General features: G+C 41.0%; 1 protein-coding gene across 3 annotated transcripts in view; it reads right to left on the bottom strand.

Moving 5' to 3' along the window:
• Positions 1-20910, bottom strand: part of ZNF106 (zinc finger protein 106) — a 90400-nt gene that overhangs the window by 36880 nt on the left and 32610 nt on the right. For 2 of the 3 annotated variants that reach the window (XR_003092055.1, XM_025193329.1), the window contains exons 5-16: positions 18670-20817; positions 16990-17162; positions 16482-16942; positions 14853-14922; positions 11840-11994; positions 11690-11750; positions 10984-11328; positions 4961-5741; positions 4229-4284; positions 3136-3281; positions 1721-1855; positions 473-589 (exon numbers count right to left, since the gene is read on the bottom strand). Coding sequence is in view for 1 of the 3 variants with exons in the window: in XM_025193329.1 (XP_025049114.1) it covers positions 473-589; positions 1721-1855; positions 3136-3281; positions 4229-4284; positions 4961-5741; positions 10984-11328; positions 11690-11750; positions 11840-11994; positions 14853-14922; positions 16482-16942; positions 16990-17162; positions 18670-20817 (4648 nt within the window). In the remaining 2 variants the exon portion in view is untranslated. Of the gene's footprint in view, positions 1-472; positions 590-1720; positions 1856-3135; positions 3282-4228; positions 4285-4960; positions 5742-10983; positions 11329-11689; positions 11751-11839; positions 11995-14852; positions 14923-16481; positions 16943-16989; positions 17163-18669; positions 20818-20910 lie in introns of those variants that run through there. The other variant, XR_003092056.1, reaches the window with a different exon arrangement.

The raw sequence follows: 20910 nt of genomic DNA, 5'->3' as shown, positions 1-20910 counted from the left end.
CAGGATGCAAGTGAAGGGCACTGGCAGGGCCAGGGAGCTATGGATGGGGAGCAAGGGGCATGTTGAGGAAAATGGGGTCTTGCTGAGGAAATGGGGACATAAATGGGGTCATTCCGAGGAAGAGTTTGGGAAGCACTGATGTAGGGAGTATTAGCAGCCAAAGCAAAACATGCCTTTAGATCACATGAGCCATGAAGATTCAGAAAAATAACATCCTGAGGTAGGCCAGGAAATTCTTCTGAAAACATATTGAGGCAATTGAAAGGAACTGCAGGGGAAAAGGCTTCAGACAGGGGCATGCAAGGCATTTTTCATTTACGCATTAATGCCTACACAGACATATTACATTTATGAGTGTTCTTGTTGTTGGAGAGAAAAAAATAAATAAAGGGGAATGTGGTGGGAAGAAAGAATGAGATTTGATCAAATGCCTCAATGTGGAGTTCACTTGCTGGTTTTCTAACACACTGACCTTTATACTGAAAGTGACCACGCTGCCATTTGCCAAGCCCGCAAAGAGAATTCGCCATCGACTATGTAGACAGAGCACCCGATCTTCCAATTTAAACTGTTCTATGCATACTCTGGTCTGACAGAAGGAAACAAACAGTTACATTTTGCCATTAGCTGAGCTGAAAGGTTTTCGGGCAGTGGGGAAGAATATTTCTAAATAACTGGGACAAAAAAGGATGTCATTTATCTTATCAGAAAATTGGGAGATTTTCTTGGGGAGACGCATAGTCTGGGACTGATACCAGTTTTATTCCAACAGCGGTGTAGTCCCTCTATCCAAACAGAACTCACCTCAACTGGTCTTACTTTAACAATTAGCTACACACCTAAAAGCTGTAACAACCATTAGTGCATGTAAAAAAATACAAGCAATAAATATGAAATTAGCCCTGAAATAGGAGGCTTCATTAATTTTGAAAGTTATGTCATGTGGACAGATTGCCATATTTGCAGTCTTTCCAGAAACACCTTTACTTGTTAGGAGGGGATAACCTTTCCTTTCAAGGTCCAGCTCAGAACTTCTCTCCCAGTTTGACCCCCTGTCTCAAGTACAAAAGGTACAACTTCATCCCTCAGTATGGAGTCAATTCCTATGATAGCTATGCAGCCTGTGATGCCAAGAACTGCACCTTCCATAGCCAGCTGAGAAAAATAAGTATCACAAGTTAACTTGGATGCACACCTCTAGATGGCAGCCTCTCTCTTCAGTTATCTAGCCCTACTCCTCATTTCATTTGATGCACTGCCTCTGTACTGATCAAAAAGCAGTTGATTACTGAAAAATGGATATTTTGAAAGAGAGAGGTTTCTCTGGGTAAACTAGTTGCAGTTACCTGCACCAAGCCCACTATTTCACCTATGCCAATGAATATTAAAAATTCCAAATATTTAAAAAGCAGTCCACCAGGGACTGTGCATCCTCTCTCTCACATTTACATTATTTATGTCTAATTTTCTATCAAGGCCACAAACATGACTTCAAACAGTCCACAAGCTGAAAGACGCTCATTTTCTTAATGAGAGATATATATTCAAGGTTCACTAGATTTTTAAGAAATTTGTGACATGTAGAATGGGAATAATGGCTAGCACACAGGAATTTGAAAGGTTCAACTTTTTGGGGTTTGTTTGGGTTTTTTTTAATGCAAATTCCCTCAAGACTCTCACATATAAGGTGGTTATAGTTTAATACAATGCTTATAAGTACCTTAATATTGTAACAGTTGATATTGTGGTCACTAGAGCCAGTGTAGAGGACTCCATTCTTTCCATATGTCTGAGTAACCAGAAGGCAGTTCACTTTTGAAGTATGTCCTTCAAAGACACGGACACATTTTCTGCTCTAAAGCAAAGCACAAAGTCTGTTATCCAGTTTAATATCAATACCCTACCCTATGTTTAAACATATACATACACTGATTCTAGTGAAGGAGGAGGACACTACAATCCAAATCCACCCATTAATTTCCTGCAATGAATCAGCACCCATTGCAACAAAGACAGATAAACCAATAATAGAAACTTTTAATGCAGAATTCCTATTTAACAAAATATTCCTGAATTGTAGTCCAAATGAAATCCAAAACACATACATAGGCCCACACAGACAACCATCTATGTTGTGTTAAATACAGTCATGCTAAAGAAAGTTTTAAAAAAAGGTAGCATCGTGCAGTGCATACAGAACTTGCAATAAGGAAATCAGGGTCATGACCATTTTTGTAATGTACTTTGAAATGTATGGATGGAAAGCATTAGAACAATTACTAGGTATTTAATCCTGGATTAAATAACTAGCCATAAAAATTTTGGGTGGTATGATCTTTTTAAAAGTTTTCCTTTTTATGTACCTGAATGAGTCCCCATATGGCTATCCATGTTTAGCACTTTCATGAGTTCTGATGACTTATATAGGATTAATATTAAACTTGTTGATATATTAAACAGTAGATACAATCAATCAGTCCGAGTAAATATTACATTTGCTGGGGGGGAGAAGAAGGCTTTTGAAAGTACATGCCACACACTCAGGCCTCTAAGAAAGAGCTACTGACTTACATTTGTCCATTATCTAAAAAACGACTTCTTACCTCAACTAAAAATAGCAGATTGCCTACTTTCCTGTGGAAAATAAAGGTGCATGTCCTCAAAAACTCCCCATGCCATCTAGCCAGGAAAGGCTTGGTTTTCACTTCTTATGCCAAGTTATCAATTGGATAAGCAAGGACAGTTCTGGAAGAAGTCCAGAAGTCATGGTCCCTCCCTACTCCCCATGGCAGATTGAGAAACTTGTACATCTGACAAGTACGGTGTCCAGCACACACTAAGTATTTTCAACAGACGGATCAAATTTCTCATCAAGGTAACTGATTATTTTAAAGTCATAATTTTATTCTGAAAGCAAGGTTACAAAATCCATAATGGGAGAATTTAGATTGATCACAGTACGAAAGTTACTGCATGCTCTGCAGAGATATAGACAATGACACACAAAAGTTACTGTGATTTCTGATTCCTTAAGATAGTTCCTTCAACCCACAGAAAAAAAAAAAAAAATGCAAAAAGAAAATGGAGTTGCAAACCACATAACTAGCAGGATGTGAACATGAAGACTTCACTTACAACCAAGTTGTAGGCACGGACAGTTTTGTCTGCTGAGCAAGTATATAGCAAATTCCCAAAAATCTGAATAGCGTTTACAGCAGCTTCATGTCCTTCGAAGTTCCCTTCTGTAGGTTCTTCATCTTCACCTGGCTCTGAAGACACTTCTATAAAAGAGAAAGATGTCAAGGCATGTACTTTAAATAAGGCATCTGTTCAAGTAAAAATACTTCATGAAATCAGACCAGTATCCACTTAATTACAGGTGCAGCCAGCACAACAAGCAAAAGGTCTCAGCTACTTACAAATTAGCAGTTCAGCTGCAGTCTTCAGGGGGGAAACACACTCATGACAGAAGGATCATACCAGATAATGTAAAAGTAGGCAGCCTTCTCTCAGTAGAAGCCAGACATACCGAGAAGGGTCTCCAACAGTAACCCAGGGAAAAGGACTGAAAATAGGGCTTGGTCTGGAGAGCCTGGGAAGGCTAACACCAAAAAGGTTCAATGTAGCCAATACCTGACTAGGAAAGCTCTTCAGAAGGGCACAGGTAAAAGAACATAGAGGGGGAACTGGCAGAGGTTTGTTCAAAGAAACAGTTGGGAAAATCCTATGCAGGTATTCATGAATTAGAGAGGTACAACTAGGACTGATAACTATGCAATTTAGGGTTCTATGATCAGAGGCGAGTGAGAGAAATCCATGGACTGACAAAGCAACAAAGACGATTTAGTGCAACTAAAAAGCTGATATATATACCTACAGTGGGAGACAAGTGAAGAAACCCTATGATCACCAAGGAGCTGCATTTTTTAAATAATCTGAACAAGTTTATCTTCAGAAGAATTTACTACTGAAGGGTTATCCCCACTATTTCCAAATCACCAAGTTTTACCCCAGCTCCCATTGGAGACCGAACTGCAGAAGGGAAAATGAAGTATAGTACACCTTGTGAAAGGCAGGATAACATACTAAAGACTGCTATGCAGTTAGTTTTTCTAATCTTGTGCATGTCTTAAGTTTTAAAGATCCAAGAACACTGTGCTATTTTAAAAGCATGTTTGGACTGGACTTAAGTTTACCATTAAGGAGAAAAAATGTGTCAACAATATACCTGAAGAATTCTTTGACCCTCTTATAGATGATAGAGAAGTCTGGGTCTCAGCCACACTGTAAAATAAAAAGGAGGAAGATATAATTTTGCCTGTTGTTATAGTAGAGCCCAGACACTTTGCAAGGTCAGGTTTCTTGCCAACCCCCTCACAAAGATGAAGATTTACAAAGTAATATAGGGTAGCCACAGTAAAAAGCTGCACAAGACCACTGAGATGTTTCAGCTGTTTGCTGCAGCATTTATTTTAAAGGGTGCTGCTTCCTAAATCAGCTGTGCAAGATCTCTAATGAGCTCCACCACAGTGGAGAAGAGGCACCAGCACTGCAACAGAACACCGTGACTGTTCATCCTTTACTCAGCACCCTGCTGCAAATCAAGCAGATTGCAAACCACTAGTAAGCAAATGATTCTGGTTCTCCTGTATTCAGACAATATAGTTATATGCACTGGTTCAGCGGTAGTTCAGAAGTCCAATAAAACAAAACAAAGTTCCTATAGAAAAAGGTTCTGGAGAAGTTACTATGGAATGGTGCATGAAGCAACCAATTCAATTTGTGGCATGTAAAGGGATAAATAGTCCTTGACTTCAGTGCTGAGACGGATGTGAATGACAAACGTGCCCCCAGGAACCCACATTAAGATTTTTGCATAGGAAAAAGAAAGGGAGGTGCTTGACTAACTATTATGGAAGACAAATATTTTATGCAAGTCTAGCTTGATTTATTCTCTCACCTTCTCTTAACACCATCTTTGCAATTTGTGCCAATCTCACTGGTGGAACTCACTTCATCATAACCAGAATGAGGTGCCTCCATTAATGCTTGCCCACAGGAGTCCATTTTGGATGGACTGTCTGGTTTTTCATTTCCTGACTCTGATGAACCTATAGCCACTACTTCAAACTGAGGGTTTGTGATTTCCACTAATTCAAGAGAAATATCACTGTCATTTTCATCTTTGTTTCTCTCTGCTTCTTGAGTACTGCCTTCATCCTCTTGTTTTGGAGGAGTGGACGTAGTAACTTTTTCACCTTTGGGTCCCTTCCCAATCTTCACCTTCCTAACAGGTTTAGAGTCAATTACATCCTGTTCAGTGTCACTATTCTCAGGTATGTGGGCTGCACGAAGAGTTTTCTTCTTTCTTAGCCTTTTCCTTCTCCTGTTCCCTTTGCTTTCTGCAGACACAAGAGTAGTTTCTGCCTGTTGCTCAGGCTGTTCTTCTGATGGTTTGGAGTCTTTATCTAATGATGTTTCTAAAGGAAATGACTTATTTGGAAGGGAACTACTACATGGGTCAGGTAAAGTGCTTTCAGTCAGGGTTTCATTTGCCCCTCTTCTGCTGAGAGCAGATGGTGACTGGGAAGGGGAAGGGGTCCCATGCAGCCTGGTCCTTCCCGTGTCCATAGCAGGTTTGGAAGCATCTTGATTAGGTTGCTGGAAAGCAGCAGTCAGTTCTGACAAGGAGATAGTTGCAGAAATAATTGGGTACACTGAAGTTTTCTGGCTGATCTCCTCTGAAGTAAATAATAAATAAGTAAATAAATATTGAATATATTGCAATCTGTGCAGCAATTTTTATATATATATTATATACACACACACACACACACACAGACACACACACACAAAGGAAGTCTTGGGTTTAAAAAACCCCCCAAAAAACACTAGCAGTGGTGGTAGAACATGTGCATGTATGGGGGAGGCTGGGGGCAAGTGAGGTACATGAACAGGTGGAATCAGCGCAATCACTACCTGTGATTTGCAAGCCTCCCACCCCAGGGAGTACACACCACACTTTGGGAAATGCTGACTTATGGCAGCATTATACCGAGTTTCTACAGAAGCAGCTGGAGCACTGGTGAAATATGCTCTCATCACCAATGTCAGGCCCACCTTGACAGTCTCAGAGCATAGTTTTATACAGTCAAGATTCACATCAGTCTCTTGTCCAATACTGCTGCTGTGCCTTCAGATCTCTCAGCAAGATACAAGCACTTAAGACGACATTCTTAGTGGCTTTGTCAGGTGGCTTTGTCACAAACTAATGAATGCCCTGTTCACATTCAGTGAACACAGAAAAACCTCTGCATGGAAAGAATAAGACCTTGGAAGTTAACTTGCTATTCCAAATTACCATCTAGGAGGAACATGGGATGAGTTTTTAATAGTTACTTTATCTGGTATCTCTATATAGAGATATACAGACATATCTATCTATCTATCTATCTATCGATATCGATAGAGATGTTGATAGATCGATCTCTTTCTCTCACTCTCTCTTCTCTCCCCTTCTGCCACCTGTTCCAGGAGCCATCAGTCCACCCTGAAGAGCATGCGGTTAGCTGGTTTATACTGGTCAAGCAAATGTCAGATTTGCTGTTCAGTGGTGGCTACTCCATGCACTGGAGTGTGTGGTGCAGCAGGATGCTTCAGTCTGAGATCTCGGCCACTTTTAGGAGGGGGGTAAGTTTTCCTTTTCAAATTATAGGCTGCAGCAGAGGAACAGAAGTGAAAACTGGAGGGAAACAGGGCCCCTTTGTATTGTGTAGAGTATTTGAGCCAGCACGTGTACAAGGGGGAAAACACTCTTGACTCTCTCGGGCCTTTGCAAGCTTTCAGTCCTCGAGCTAAAGGGAGCTCCATGCCCTTACAAGGGAAGTCTTTCCTTCTATCTTTCCTTGGGAAAATCTCATTCCTGAAGCCATGCTGATTGGCACATGACTATCGTAAATGCTATGGTGCTGGCTGTGATGTCTGCTGCATCCCTGCTTATAGGATTGTCTTGGTCACTAGATGTTTTTCTTAGTAAGAACATATTTTGTCCAGAGACCAAGAGTATCTTTTAGGTCCACCAACTTCTCACAGATCTGAATGTCATAACATGTTTCAAAAGCCTGTTAAAACTGGCTATTCAAAACTGCTGGCCTATTCACCAGCTAGCCCGCATGAAACTGGTCTAGCCTCTTGGTTTCCCTTTTCTTTGTCAACCTGGTTTTCTCATCTGTGGCTCCAACAACCAGAGAGAATTATTAGATTCCTAGATTGTAAGGGGCTGGAAGGGACCTCGCAAGATCATCAGGTCCAGCCCCCTGCACTAGGCAGGAAAGACAACTGAAGTCAGATGACTGTCCAATCTCCTCTTGAAGATTTCCAGAGTAGGTGATTGCACCACCTCTAGTGGGAGTTTATTCCACAGTCTGAACACCCAAACTGTGAAGAGGTTTTTCCTAGCGTTAAGCCTGAAACGGTCTTCCAGGAGTTTGTGGCCATTACTCCTGCTTTCCCCCCCACCCCCAAGGGTACTATGGTGAACAGTAGTTCACAGAGCCCTTGATGTATTCCCCTGATGGAGCAGTAAGCTGCTAACAAGTCCCCTCTTAGGCTTCCGTTTTTTAGGCTGAAGAGAAGCAAGTCCCTCAGCCTTTCCTCGTCTGGCTTGCCTTGCAAGTCTCTGATCATATGGGTAACTGTTCTCTGGACTCTCTCAAGCTTTTCCACATCCTTGTTGAAGTGCAGTACCTAGAACTGGATGTGGTACTCCAGCTGCAGACTCACCAATGCTGAGTAAAGCAGAAAAATTATTTCCTTAGTTTTGCTTGAGATGCATCAGTTGATGCATGCCAGAGTATTGTTTGCCCTGCTGGCTACAGCACTGCACTGACTGCTCATGTTCATACAATAGTTTATTATTACCCCTAAGTCCCTTTCAGTTGTGGCGCTAGTCAGTTTGGTGCCACTGAGCCTGTAAGTATGTTGGGGACTGTTTGTCCCCAGATGGAGCACTTTACACTTTTCAATGTTGAACTTCATCTGGTTCCGATCTGTCCAACTTGCAATCCTGTCTAGGCCCGCCTGTATCTGCAGCCTATTTTTAAGCCTATTTTTAAACTTGGTGCCATCTGCGAACTTGGCCAGCGAGCTCTTCACCTCCACATCCAAATCATTGATAAAGATGTTGAAAAACAATGGACCAAGCACAGACCCTTGAGGGACATCATTGGCCACTGCTCGCCAGAAGTGATGTTCGAGATGAAAATAAAACTCAATGGTGCCCCAAAGTGGCACTCTGCATGCGCCTGCCCATTTAATCATAATGTGACAGGATGCAGGGGTTTGCCATATCATTTTGACTAGGTCTTTTATGGCCTCTTTGACTGGCAGAGCTAAACTTGTTGCAATATAACTGCCAGGGAATTTGATTGTTCTGAAACTTTTTCTTGGGAATTTTAGTATGTATTCAACACTCTTAACAAAAACTTGGAAGCCTTCTGTGTCCCCTAAGAATTGGAGCATCAATTTCACCGAAGGTGCAAAGAAGAATGGATCTCTGGATTCTTCCATTATTTTATCAGTATTTGCAACCATCTGGGAAGAAGTAAAAGTGTCCCTAGACACGGGTTCTAGATGTCAACAGATCCTCTGAGTATCAGAACTGTTGGAAGACTACACCAAATTGGATAAAGTGGCACTGCCCAAAGGTGCTGAGATCTGTTAGCAAGTCAATGTGGTGCTGTTCTCTAGGTGAGAAGCCATGGTGCAAAACTGGCAATCTGGCACCTGAGAATATTAACCAGGGTTTGTATGAGAAAGATTCAGCCAATACTGAGGATTACAGATGCTCCAGGGGCAGTAGAGAATCTATATACCAGGCCTGGAATGCAGAGAGGTTCACAAAAGTGAGTGATGCTTAATCCTAAAGTGGACTGTATCAAGACAATGACATCAACGTGCCAAACTGACTGAACTTGATAGAGCTTTCTGGTTTACTATCATCATAGATGAGTTTTGCACTGCCATAAAGCTCTTTGGCTAGCTGGGTTATTAAGGAATAATTACTCTTGAGTAGCTATGCGCCTAGTTGCCTCCGCAGCATTTATCACAGTTCAGCCAAGGTGTTTTCTGGAAACAAAAAACTTTCAAAAATGAAATCTGTGGATTTTTTCTGAGGTTCAAAGGCTGTCATGAACTCTGAAGGAGTGCTCTCTGCCTCTAGCTAGGCAACTGTGAGGAACACAGTAGTATCAAATGCATATCACCTTTTATTCCCTCAAAGGGTCATGAGGAGAGGTGGGGCAAGAACACATTATATGTATACAGTTAAGGTACAAAAGAGTCTCTGGTCTAAGCCCAGGTGAGAGACATCCAGCAGTGAAATTAAATACGTGGGACAGCTGTCTTAAAGAAGTTACATTTACCTTAAAAGCTAGATGTACACAGAAGCTAGGTTGCACTTACAACAACTTTTAGACCATTTTATTTTGGATCCATTTGTTTCACGTGAAAGGTGGGAATCCTCAACAAAAAGCTAACTTGCTCTAATTGTGTGTCTCAAAAGAAGCAAGATAAAACTAGTATAATCTGCTTAACAAAAATCAACAATTTTGTCAAACATATCACACAAATCTGATTCTCTGGAATGACCCCTTCCAGTATGCTAATTTATCTGTGCTGCAAATCAGTTACCACATACCTTTTAGCTCTATATTAGAACAAGCAAATACTTAAGCAAGGTTAAAACAATTCTGACCACATCAAATGATAATACCAGGGTGGCAAGGGTGCATGCAAAGTGTCAGCCATATCCAGGATGTAATTGGTGCAACTGAAATCTTCTGTTGGGACAAATGCAGGACTTGTGTTAGAACAATAAATATGCTTGCCAAATGGAAAACAATGTAACGCATGTTTAATTTAATAATACAGTCCAGTTTTTCTCCTAATATTGGTATCTTCCTCCTCAAGTTGTGGGGGAGCCAAACCTCTGGCTATGCCTATGTTAACCCGTACAGTTAAATAGAGTAAAGGAGTTTTTTTATTTTTCAAGTAACTCAGAAACTTAAGTTTCAAAGAAAGGTAGTGGGATTGAGGCTCTAGTCACCCCTGAAAATGGGGCATGCTCACATGCAGTTTTTATCATCTAGTGAAATGGTTATCAAAGCAATTTTTGCTACATGACTACAGTTTAATGAAACTAAGTATTTGCCTGGCCAAAAGTTATGCATTTGCTTAACACTCTTCACGGCACTCATCCCAATGAGTTATTTGCATGCAAGTGATGGCAGAAATAACATCGATAAAAATGTATCAAAACTCTTGGAGTAAGTCAGACTTTCAGAAATAGAAAGCAGGTATCATTAATTTTATGTGGTCTTTGAATTAAGATTTTGAATTTCTTCAGCAATTCAAGACAAGGATCTTATCTTACACTAATTATTACTGTTTTTAAGAAGCCCATATGAGCTTAAGTTAAAACCCCTCTGAATCCTTTAACTACTCATAAGAGTGTTTAAATAGCTTGCTTAAGCTGTTGTTTGTCCTTTGTGGATGGATCTCAGCTATCAGTGCTGTATTGCTGCCTGTCATAATACAGAATAAAGGAATTATGTTTATAAAATAAAAGTAACAATACAAAATTTGTCATTACAGGTTTTCCCCCCTACCAAATGGGATGTAGCATGTAAAATCTGGATCTATTCAGTTCTTGTAAAGCAAAACTAGAGGCCCTTTGAATCCATGATTTGCATGTACCCAATTAAAATACAATAGGCAGGCCACTTAACCTGCTTACAAATCAAGACCCTGATTACTGCAAAATTATTCACATGGGTAAAGCCCCACTGATGTCAACTGGAGCTCATCCCTGAAGAATAATTGGCAGATTTGAGGCTCAAATTACTTTTATTTTTTTCAAAGTTATTGCTCCTGTTTTGCCTGAACTACACCTTCCTTTTAAAAGATATATCAAGTCAACATTACCATTTTTCTGCTGCACTGCTGCTTCAGGTACACGCACAGAGCAAGGAAGTTCAGTATTCATGCTCTCTTCTCCATGTTCCGCAGGCACAGGCTCTTTCTTAATTTGAACTGATGAATCAGGAACAGTGGTGGATGCAATGCTTGCAGAGGTGCTTACATGGGCAGGGGCTCCCAAGGCAGTACTAGAAGGGGAAATGTGGGCAGAGAGACATGAAGTATCCAGCAGGGGGAAGAAGGGGCTTGGAGGAAACAGGTCAGCTGTTGTCGTCTGTGTTCTGCTATTTCTTCTTTCATTTGTGATGTTGCATGTAAGCTGCTCTGACTGCTCAGAAGGTTCAAATGTTTCTAGAGAAGAGGGGGTGGAGAAAAGGATGCTTATGTGTCATATTAGATATTTACGGAAGTCACACAGATAAATAAGTAACTTTGATAAACAATTCCCAAGGAAAGAGACTAGAGTGAAAAAATATTGCAAAAATTTACTGGGCCACTAGATGGCACTCTAATTTTAAAAAATGGATCAGGTCCATTTGGGAACTTGGAACAAACTAGTAGAAATGAATGAGGAGGGAAGCTTGCTAAAATATTCTAGTCTGAATTGTTCTTGGAAATGCAAAGCGAAACCAAACATAGAATCTCTTCAAGGCTTGAGCTTATAAAATATACAGCAGAGTACAAATCCAGCAATTTCGTTATATCTTCATACCTTGTAGCCCCTGCAGGATCTGGATTCTGTGACTCCTCAATGTACTCATCTCCAATGTTATCTGTGAAATAAATGGGATGTAAAAATCAGTCCTATCAAGGCAATTCTTAAGGCTATTCATTTCTCAGACAACTTAAAGCTGAGTATTACCTGCTGTTTTAATACAAGGAACCGCTGAACTTCAACATAGGCTGCCTGTAGAGCTGTCCGAGCTTGCAAGAGACTATTGTCCACGCTGTGCAAGGACTTGCTCAGCTCTTCTTCCCTCAAGGAAATAGCCAACAATTGGTCTACCTGGGAACGCTCTGTCAGAGAAAAAAAAAGCATAATTTAGAGTACAGCTCAAATTTTAATATTAGTTTTAATAAGTCAGTTAGGGAGACATCTTAGTAGATGTTTTCTTATCACAATATTTTTCGGAAAGTACTCATAGCTCACTAGATAAGAAATAGTAGGCTGTTGCTTATGAAACCTTATGCTTGTCTGAACTAAGAAGCCACTCTCCCCTGCTTTCTGCCTTAATAGGTAAGTAGAAAAATATCAGTGTTTGGACAAAAGACTGCAAAATGAAAGAAAACTGAATTAGATCTCCCTATGGGAACTTTTACCTTGTTGTCAAAGCACTCTGAAATTATGTAATAGAGTACAATCAATGCTAACTTAATTAGAAAAGCCTGGCTTGGCAAACAGCTTTCAATAAAAATGGATGTGCATATACATATACACACACATGACCCTAACATTATATAGTACATCAGTTAATGAACAGGTGGGACCATGGCAGTTTGAGCAGTGAGAAAAGTATACTGGGCATCTCAGTTCAGTGTTTGGGAAAACCTCTATTCCAGGGTTCAGTTTCTTAGACATAAGAAGCTGAAGATCCTCAGAGATCAGCCAGCTTGTGCTTCTGCACAAGGTCACTGCTGCCCCTGAAAGTCTCCAATACTGTTGGTAGTTTCAACCTGTACATTATACTTGAGGTACCCCAAAGTGGGCACATTATGTAAGAGTAATGCTGAAGCAGAATGGCTTTCATGTTTTGTGCACTAAAAATGGAGACAGAAAGATCAGCTCACCAAGCAAAATGCAGTCTGTAAAGGATCCTTTAGGATACAAGCTAATAAATAAAGTCTTAGTTCCTACAATAGGAACTAAGACTCCATATATTAACTGTGCTGCATTTTGCAAACACCTGTTCTAAATACAGAAAGAGACTGAATATTAAGATAAAGATCCAAAGACTAGAGAACCTAACTGATGGTCTCAAACTTCCATGATATGCCTACTGTGATTATTTGATTCCCAAAGGTATGTGTTGTCTCAATAAAACAGGAATAAATGACAAGCTCCCCATATACAGCAAGGAAAGTGTTAGGGATACCTGTCAAGCTACAAGTTAGAGGTGCCCTTCATTTATGAAGGAAAAAGGAACTGGGCATGCTACTTCTTTTCCAGCAGGGGAGGAGGCAAGGCAGAAGGAAAATAAAAAGCTGGAGGTAAAAAAAACAAACCAACTGAACATGGTGCAGTAAAATACCCAACCAAGATTAAAGGTCTCCTAGCAGGGTTGCACACAAATGCAAGATGCTGAATTGGTGAAGATTAATAGGTACTTCTAACCTTTGGATTTCATTGAGGGATGAGGTAATCATAAAAAGTTTTCCCATTCTTTTCTATGCAAGAAAAAGCTGAAGGCTCATATTGGTATGGTTTGGGAAACAGATGCGAGAGGAAGTTCTCTCACTGATAAACACTTATAAAGATCAAGTCTTAAACTCTTAAAAGATGCATCAAAGAGATAGATCAGAAATATATTTCTGCCCAATAAATAAGTCTTTCACTAAGTCAGGGTACAGACGACTTTTGTTTTGGATGTTTTTAAAAAAAGTCTTAAGGGAGATCACTGATGACAAACAGCAGCTACTCGTTTTAAACAGACTGCCACAGCAATCCAAATGATCATGATCTTGAATTATCATTTAATGGTTTCTTCTATTTTGCTATTGGGGTCTCACAAAAAAGGCCTCTAAGAAAAATAAAGGCAGAGGACATAACAAATAGGTCTATTTCCAGGTGGAAGAAGGGAATAATTTTTAGAAAACTGGGCCTTTACAGAAAGAATAGCAAAGGACACTGATATAGTAGACCGTCTCATCCTAACCTGCTTGCTTTAGGAGATTCCCTATCCAAGAGCAAACAGAAAGAAGACTTCACATACCTTACAAAGAGTCCTTTGAAAGAGAAAGGAAGCACAGTTCTCCTGAGCTTCTCTGAAGCTTTTATGAAATTAACTTTGTGATAGAAAACAGGAAGAAAACAAAGGCTATTTTTATCTAAAATATGACCTTTGGATGAATAAATTCTTCTTTGCGAGTAAAGATTGCCACCTTTTCTGAAGGGAGGGTTTCTTCTATTTCTAGGAATAAAACCTTGCAAACTCCCATCTGAGCTTGGTTGGGGGGCCAGGGCAGGGAAGGAGGGAAGAGTTTGGAAGTTATTCCACTGATTCCCAGAAATCAAAAAGGGTGTTCTGAGATTGACCGTAGCAGCCTGATACAGAAAAACTCCCAACCTTGATTAGTCCTGGCTATAATGGTTCCACCCACAAGGCAAAGTACGAGGAATGGGATTTGCAAAATAGGCCCACTACCAAGGGAAAAAAGCCATGAGAGGAGCATATGTGTGCCTTCTCCATCTCATAATTTTGCTAGAGCCTAGGAGACAAGCTGACTTCCAGAAAAACCCAAAGAACCAGCAAGACAGAGCAGAAGAGACCTGAGTGCACATCAAGAGGAGGAGCTGAGTACAAATGTTCTACAGTTAGAATTATCCATTACCAACTTGACCTGGGGAGGAGAGGGAGTGAAATTATCTATTAGGTCATACTAACAATCACATTATGCAAACCAGCTCTCCTTTGAGACACTCATGTTGGTAAGAACAGGTAACTGGTAAGGTACGTGATCAAAGTAACAAACAACCTGCCAGGTATAGAGCTCTGATATCCCAATTCCAGCACATGCCTTAATACCATCCTTCCCCTCCACACACAGAAAATGTAATTAAAAGTATTAAAACAAGATTCCAAAGGGGACAAAGTATTTTACCAAAGATTTTTCTTTTTAAGATATTGCTAGCATTCAGCCCACTCAAAATTACTCACCTCTTTTGCCTTTAATTTTCCTCCTCTTATTCTTTCTTTCTAGACTTGGAATTTCAGGAGAGGATCCCTCCTAAAAATTAAAAATAAAATTCTTCATTAGCTAACGTTAGAACAGCATGTTGGTAATTTAGTTTTCATTCTATATCTGTCACAAGAGCCATGTCAAAAAGCTAAATATATACCAAGTCTTTTCAGTTCAAGTCTTGAGAATATATGCATTCTGTTAATATCATTCACTTATACTGTGGTAGGACAAGGTATATTAAAAAGAGCAGACAATGAGTTTCCCATTTCTACCCCACAGTATGAGATATTATACAGCAAGCCACACTTCACATTGTCAGGTGTCCAAGTGTACCAAACACTTGGCAGCAGAAAATTATGACGTAGAATGCGTTGGCCCATTTCCTGTGGTAGGACCATGAATGGGAAAATAAAACTAGTTATAATAATGAAGGCCAAATGGGAAAAAATGGATGTAAAAATGTGATCAGGTCTTAGAATACTCAAATGTGTGAAAGTAGAGAAAAATTTTAGATAAGCTGGGGTGAAATTTCCCTTTCTGATGCTTTTCTACCCTTACAAAAGGTAAATCCAGAGGCTGTGTGGTGACGTGGTTGTACCTTCCCCTTTTCCACAGTATAGCTTGATGTTCCAGCTAGCTCCCTGGAGCCCAGATACCTGGGTCCCCTGAGGCCTTTAAGTCCTTGAAGCAGGTAAGATTCCTGCCCCTGCTTTCAGAACCCCCTTCTTTTCCCTCTATGCTCAGCAAACCTCCCTTTCCCTCTCACCCTCTCTATTTAAGCCACTGGATGCAGAAAGGGGAGACCTGTCCAATGCTGCTGTCCCCAGCTGACCTAGGCTGTGGGAAGCCCCCAAGCCATTCTTCCTGTCCTGCTCTAGCTAGGGCTGTGAGGAACAGTTGCAGAGACAGCCTGGCTCAGCTGGGGAAAGCAACAGCAGCAGTGGGCAGATCTCCCCTTTCTGCTTCCAGAGGCAGGGGCAGGGGGTCCCTCTCCCTGCCTGGTCCCCCTGGGTGTTCCCTGATAGAACCAGGAAATAAAGTAGGCAGGGGGAACCCACCTGCTGCCACCACCGGTGCTATCCCTGGCTGAGCCTGGCTCCTTGTGCAGTTAATTCCTGCAAACCTAGCCGGAGTGGTGCAGGTATGACTAGGACAGCAGCTGTGACTAAGCCTCCCCTTCCTGTACCCAGAAATGTAAGTAGAGAGGGAGAGAAGAGGAAAGGGAGAGGACAGGAGGTGCCAATGAACATGGAGGGGAAAAGAAGGGATGCTGGGAGGTGGGCAGGGCAGGAATGACACATTGATTCTTACCAGATTCAGGGACTTAAAAAAAAAAAAAAATCCTTGGCTATTGTTCCAATGACGTGGCCTGTCCACAGGTTTAGGGGAGGCTGAAGGCAGGAGATGCAGCCACTCCTGAAGCGATGGTTACTGCTTCTGCACTCTGCCCCTCCCCCTCTTTTCAAAATCTGGGATTTACCTAGGGATCCTTGCAAGATAACTGCACTTTAACAAGTTCCTCCTTTTAGAGGTCCTTTCAAAGAAACCATAACCCCAGGTAAAACTACTGGTAACATGACAAAGATGCAATGAACTACACTTACGCCAGTTGCTCTTCTTTTCTTTCCAATTCCCTGGCTGTCATTCTGCTCAGTACCAGATGTACAGCTACTGTCTGTAGCTGCATCTACAGAGTTAGACACTGCAAGCGCTGAAGATCCACTTGAAGCCAAAACATTTCCTTCTCCTGTGATCTCTAATATATTTTGATTTTCAAGAGGTGATGTTGTATTTTCTGGGTTCTTTGGGTCTTGTTTTGCAGTAACTGTTGTGGGACTTGAAAGACCAGATAGATTCTGTAGGCTCTCTCTCCTTCCATTGGAAATGGTTTCACTTCTTTCAGACAAGAAGGGTGACAACGGAAGATAGCATGCCTCCTGTCTATGGTCAGCTACAGTGTCAGCAGTTTCTTTAAACCCAGACATTATGTGATGTGAATTGATCTGCCTTTGCTCACATTCTTTTGCTGTGGCTTTGTCAGCGAAGAAGCCATAAGCAGACACATTTCTGTTGCGGGGGTTGGGCAAGAAAAAAAGCCATAAGCAGACACATTTCTGTCTACAATCACACTGCTCTCAGAGAAGCTGCGTTTCCTAGCTGATCCGGTTGCCGTTATAGAAATCCCTTCCCAATGAAATCCTTCTAGAGTGGATATGTCAGGTTCTTCATCTAAATCTAGACCTTCCTGTTCATTTTGAACAAGGGGAACCATCTCTATGCCAAACCTGAAAAGCCAACACAAATAAATAGCAGGACATAGTAAATGAAAAAGAGGGGGGGGGGGGGGGGGAGGGGGGAGCAAGCATTTGTTTTAAATGCACTTCCATTTGCACAGATTGTTAGATGACAGCTCTTAACAGTAGTTGCACAAAACAGAATTTTCATTAGCTATGGAGTTAAGCAAGAGTCAGTTTGGCATCTCTGATCCTAGTACCTGAAGTCTTGACAGGTCAGGCAAGAACTATACAGAAGTCCTTCGGCTGCACTAACCTGATGCATGTGCTAGAGATATCTAACCTTTTATATAGGTTAGATATAAACCAAATAGAATTTTATAAACGCAAAAGTAAACCTTATATCAGGGACCTGCAACATTTTTGCCTAAAGGACCAAAAACACCCCAACACTGACTTGTAAAATGTTGTTAGGCCAGAGGCAGACATCAGGAAAGCTGCTAAGGGCCCAATCCTTATTGTGGCAGCACAGTTGTGGCCCCTGCCCCACCCTCCACCTGGAGGTACACGTGCACCCACCACCAGTAACAAGCCAGACCGGGGCTCCACAGACCTTGGTGCAGTGGCTTGAAGCTTCCCTGCTGTGAGCAGCCTGGGCTCTGTAGAGGGTGGCAGGGGCCTACCCAGAGCCCAGCCTGACTTGTTGCTGGCAGTGGGTGCATATATGCTTGAGGGCAGATGGTAGGGGAGCTTTGAATAGCCTGATCCTTGTTGTGGCTGTGCAGCCCCAGCCCCTTTCCAATGTCTGCCCTAAGGCACACATGTCAAGCAAAGTGTCTTTGTGTACCACACTCTGGCACACATGCCAGACGTTGTCGACCCCTGCCTCATATGGCTTTCAAACAGACAGTCATTACATGATTACTTCCACCAAGGTTGGAGAGACTGTAAAATGTTGCAGTCTCAAGGGACATTTAATACTAGTGTCCATATAAGGTTAAGAAAAACCTTCGGTATATATTTTAGAATTAGTTTGTCTAGAAACCCTGTAAAAACTGCCCACACAAAATAGAAGTTGACTGTTAAAGCAAAAGGAAGCATTAAACTTGCCTGTGAAAACAAAATGGTCCTCATAATTTGAATGCATGCCAAAAACCTACAAGTTAACTAAACAATTATAATAAAAGTACAGTTCAAATTATCGCTATATACTACCCAAGTTAAAAGAACTTTAAAGCAATCAAAAGTTACAAATGTTAGACATCCAATATTCAGCAATACTGTCACAAACTTGTAGAATTCTTGTTTGAAGTAGCAAGAGTAAAAGTCTTCATTAATAGACTAAAGCCATTCACTGTTACCAAAATCAGTTTACTAATGTGTGTTAATAAAAATGTGTATATATTCTGTGTCTGTCCAAGAAAATATGGTATGGCAGAATTCATTTCTGCCGTTTTCTAACTTTAATCTTTGGAATTTAGTAATTGGACTCTATCAAGTCATTTAAGACTTGGTATGAGAATATATATATTTGAAAAGGTGAAGAAAGGCTACAAACCTTGGTAAACCCTTGCCAAGCTCTTGTTTCTTCTTGGTTACCTGGTGAATGACTTGCTCCCAGTTTACATGTCTTCGGGACGCACTAAGAATCTGCCTCAAGGTTGGTTTAAGTCCAGACTCCTTCTCAGTTTCACTCTTTCTATGACCACTGACATTTCGAATGCGACGTGCACTGTTGAGATTGGGCTCAGGAAGATGTCCCCCACTTTTGCTCTTCAAAGTAATGTGTCTGGTCAGGTCTCTTTGAAGTGAAGCAGGGAGGCCAAGTTTGCTTAAGTCAGGAAGCAGGGGGCCTGAAGATTGGTTGCCTCCTTTTTGAAATTCATGATCTGAATGGTTTTCAAAGCTTTCCATTTCAAAATGCTCACTTGACTTAATAGGATTCTCATCACCTTCACCCCCATGAGAGGCTTTCAAATCCAAATCCAAGTGGTGTTTATGGCCTGATGGAGACACTGCACTTTCCATTTGAAATTCAGAACCTTTCTGATTATCAGTGACAATATTGGAATTGGGAGATTTACCTAATGCTCCTGTGTCATTTTTCTTTCTAGCACTAGCATGTTCACACTCCACAGGGTTACCTGGTAAACAAACCTCGAATTTTTCAATTCCTAATTCAGACTTTTCACTCTCTGCTGGTTCCTCATCACTCACTTCATCTAAGGTAGATTTATCAGTTTTTGAAACACCTTCTGTGTTTTGATCATCATTTTGTTTGATCACTGTATCTTTGTAGGAGCTTAAAGAATTTTGCAAAGAATGACTGGATCGCACATCTTCTTTAGCTTTTTGCTGTTTTTCACTCTGATTATTAATAGGCTCATTCTGATCACCATCGAGCACATCTCTGTTGCTTTTTAAGCTATGAGTACACATACTATGCAGCTTGGACATGTAAGAGGAGGAGCAGTTAGTTTCCAAGTTTAGTGCATTCAAATGATTCTCACATTCTCCAGTGCGTGATAAGAGAATTCTGACATTCTTCAAGAGATTTTGTGTCTTTGGGTCTTGATTTTGTAAAAAGGACTTAAGGCCTGGAAGATTCAGGAGAGGGGATTTCAGTGATGGCATCCTGTTACTTTTGCCATCATCCTGATCAGGTCTTCCTTCACTGGTAGAGTCTGTCAGCATTTTGTGAGTATTAAGATGATCAGAGGTAGCTTTATAACAAGAAGATTCTGTCCATTTTTTCAGCATAGCTACATTATTTTCACAATCCTTCATTTTCATGGGTGGCTCAAATAGAGGCGTGCATACTGTATCTGTTTTCTTTAAGGTTTTAGAAACACTGTCTTCAGGCCCTGGCTGCTGATCTACAATTTTCTGTGATGGATACGGAGACCAACGATGCATTTTATCTCTGGAAGGGCTACCACTTTTGCCACTGATCTTGGAAATTTTGCTCTCAGGTTGCTCAGACATTGCAAAATCCAGTAAACTTCCTTCAGAGAGTGCATCACTAGTAAAATCCAGTGAATTACTCATATTATCTGCTGAACCACCACAGGGCAACACATTGCCAGTGCTGTCATTTTTCTGCGAAAGCCATGTGTACTTTTTTGGGGTATATTTATTTGGGGTTTTCCAGGTAGTGCTTACATCTTCTTGCTTGGAACTAGTATTTGCAGCCCTGTTTCTTCCTAATGCATATTTATCCCCTGAGCCACCAAAATTCCAGCTATTTCCACTATGAGAATTAGATTTCCAGTTTCCTCCACAGTTGTTAGAATGCCAAGTTGAAAAACCACTTGCTTCTTCAGAATGCCAGTTGGAATTTCTTCCCGGTGCACCATGCCAGTTCGATGCATTTCCTCCTGCATGCCAAACACTTCCAGAATTCCCAAGGCCATGATGCCAATTAGAAGGGCCTCCGGAACTATTTTGGTGCCATCCAGAGCGCCCTCTTGGACTATTAGGGTGCCTGTTTGTATTAAGATTCCTAACAGACTGAGGGAATTTGCTTTGTCTAGGATTAATAAAGTCATCAACTTTCCATTTCCAGTTGTTCTGTGATGGGCCATGATGGTGCCACGATGACTGATCATAATCTTCTCTGTCTTTGTAAGTAGCTCTTTCGTTACTCCTTCGTTGTGGTCTCCTGTCAGGTTCTATATCTTGGTTTGCACAGCAAGTTTCAATTTGCCTATAGGGCATAAGGAAATAAAGGTTTGTTTTAGCGTTCATTAGTGATCTTTGCAGAATCACCCACAAGCTAATAAAATAATTCAAAATCTGG

This window comes from Alligator sinensis, unplaced genomic scaffold (genome assembly GCF_000455745.1).
Source record: "Alligator sinensis unplaced genomic scaffold, ASM45574v1 scaffold1336_1, whole genome shotgun sequence".
Taxonomy (NCBI): domain Eukaryota; kingdom Metazoa; phylum Chordata; order Crocodylia; family Alligatoridae; genus Alligator; species Alligator sinensis.
The sequence above is the reverse complement of the archived record's forward strand: the minus strand, read 5'-3'. Positions and strand labels throughout refer to the sequence as shown.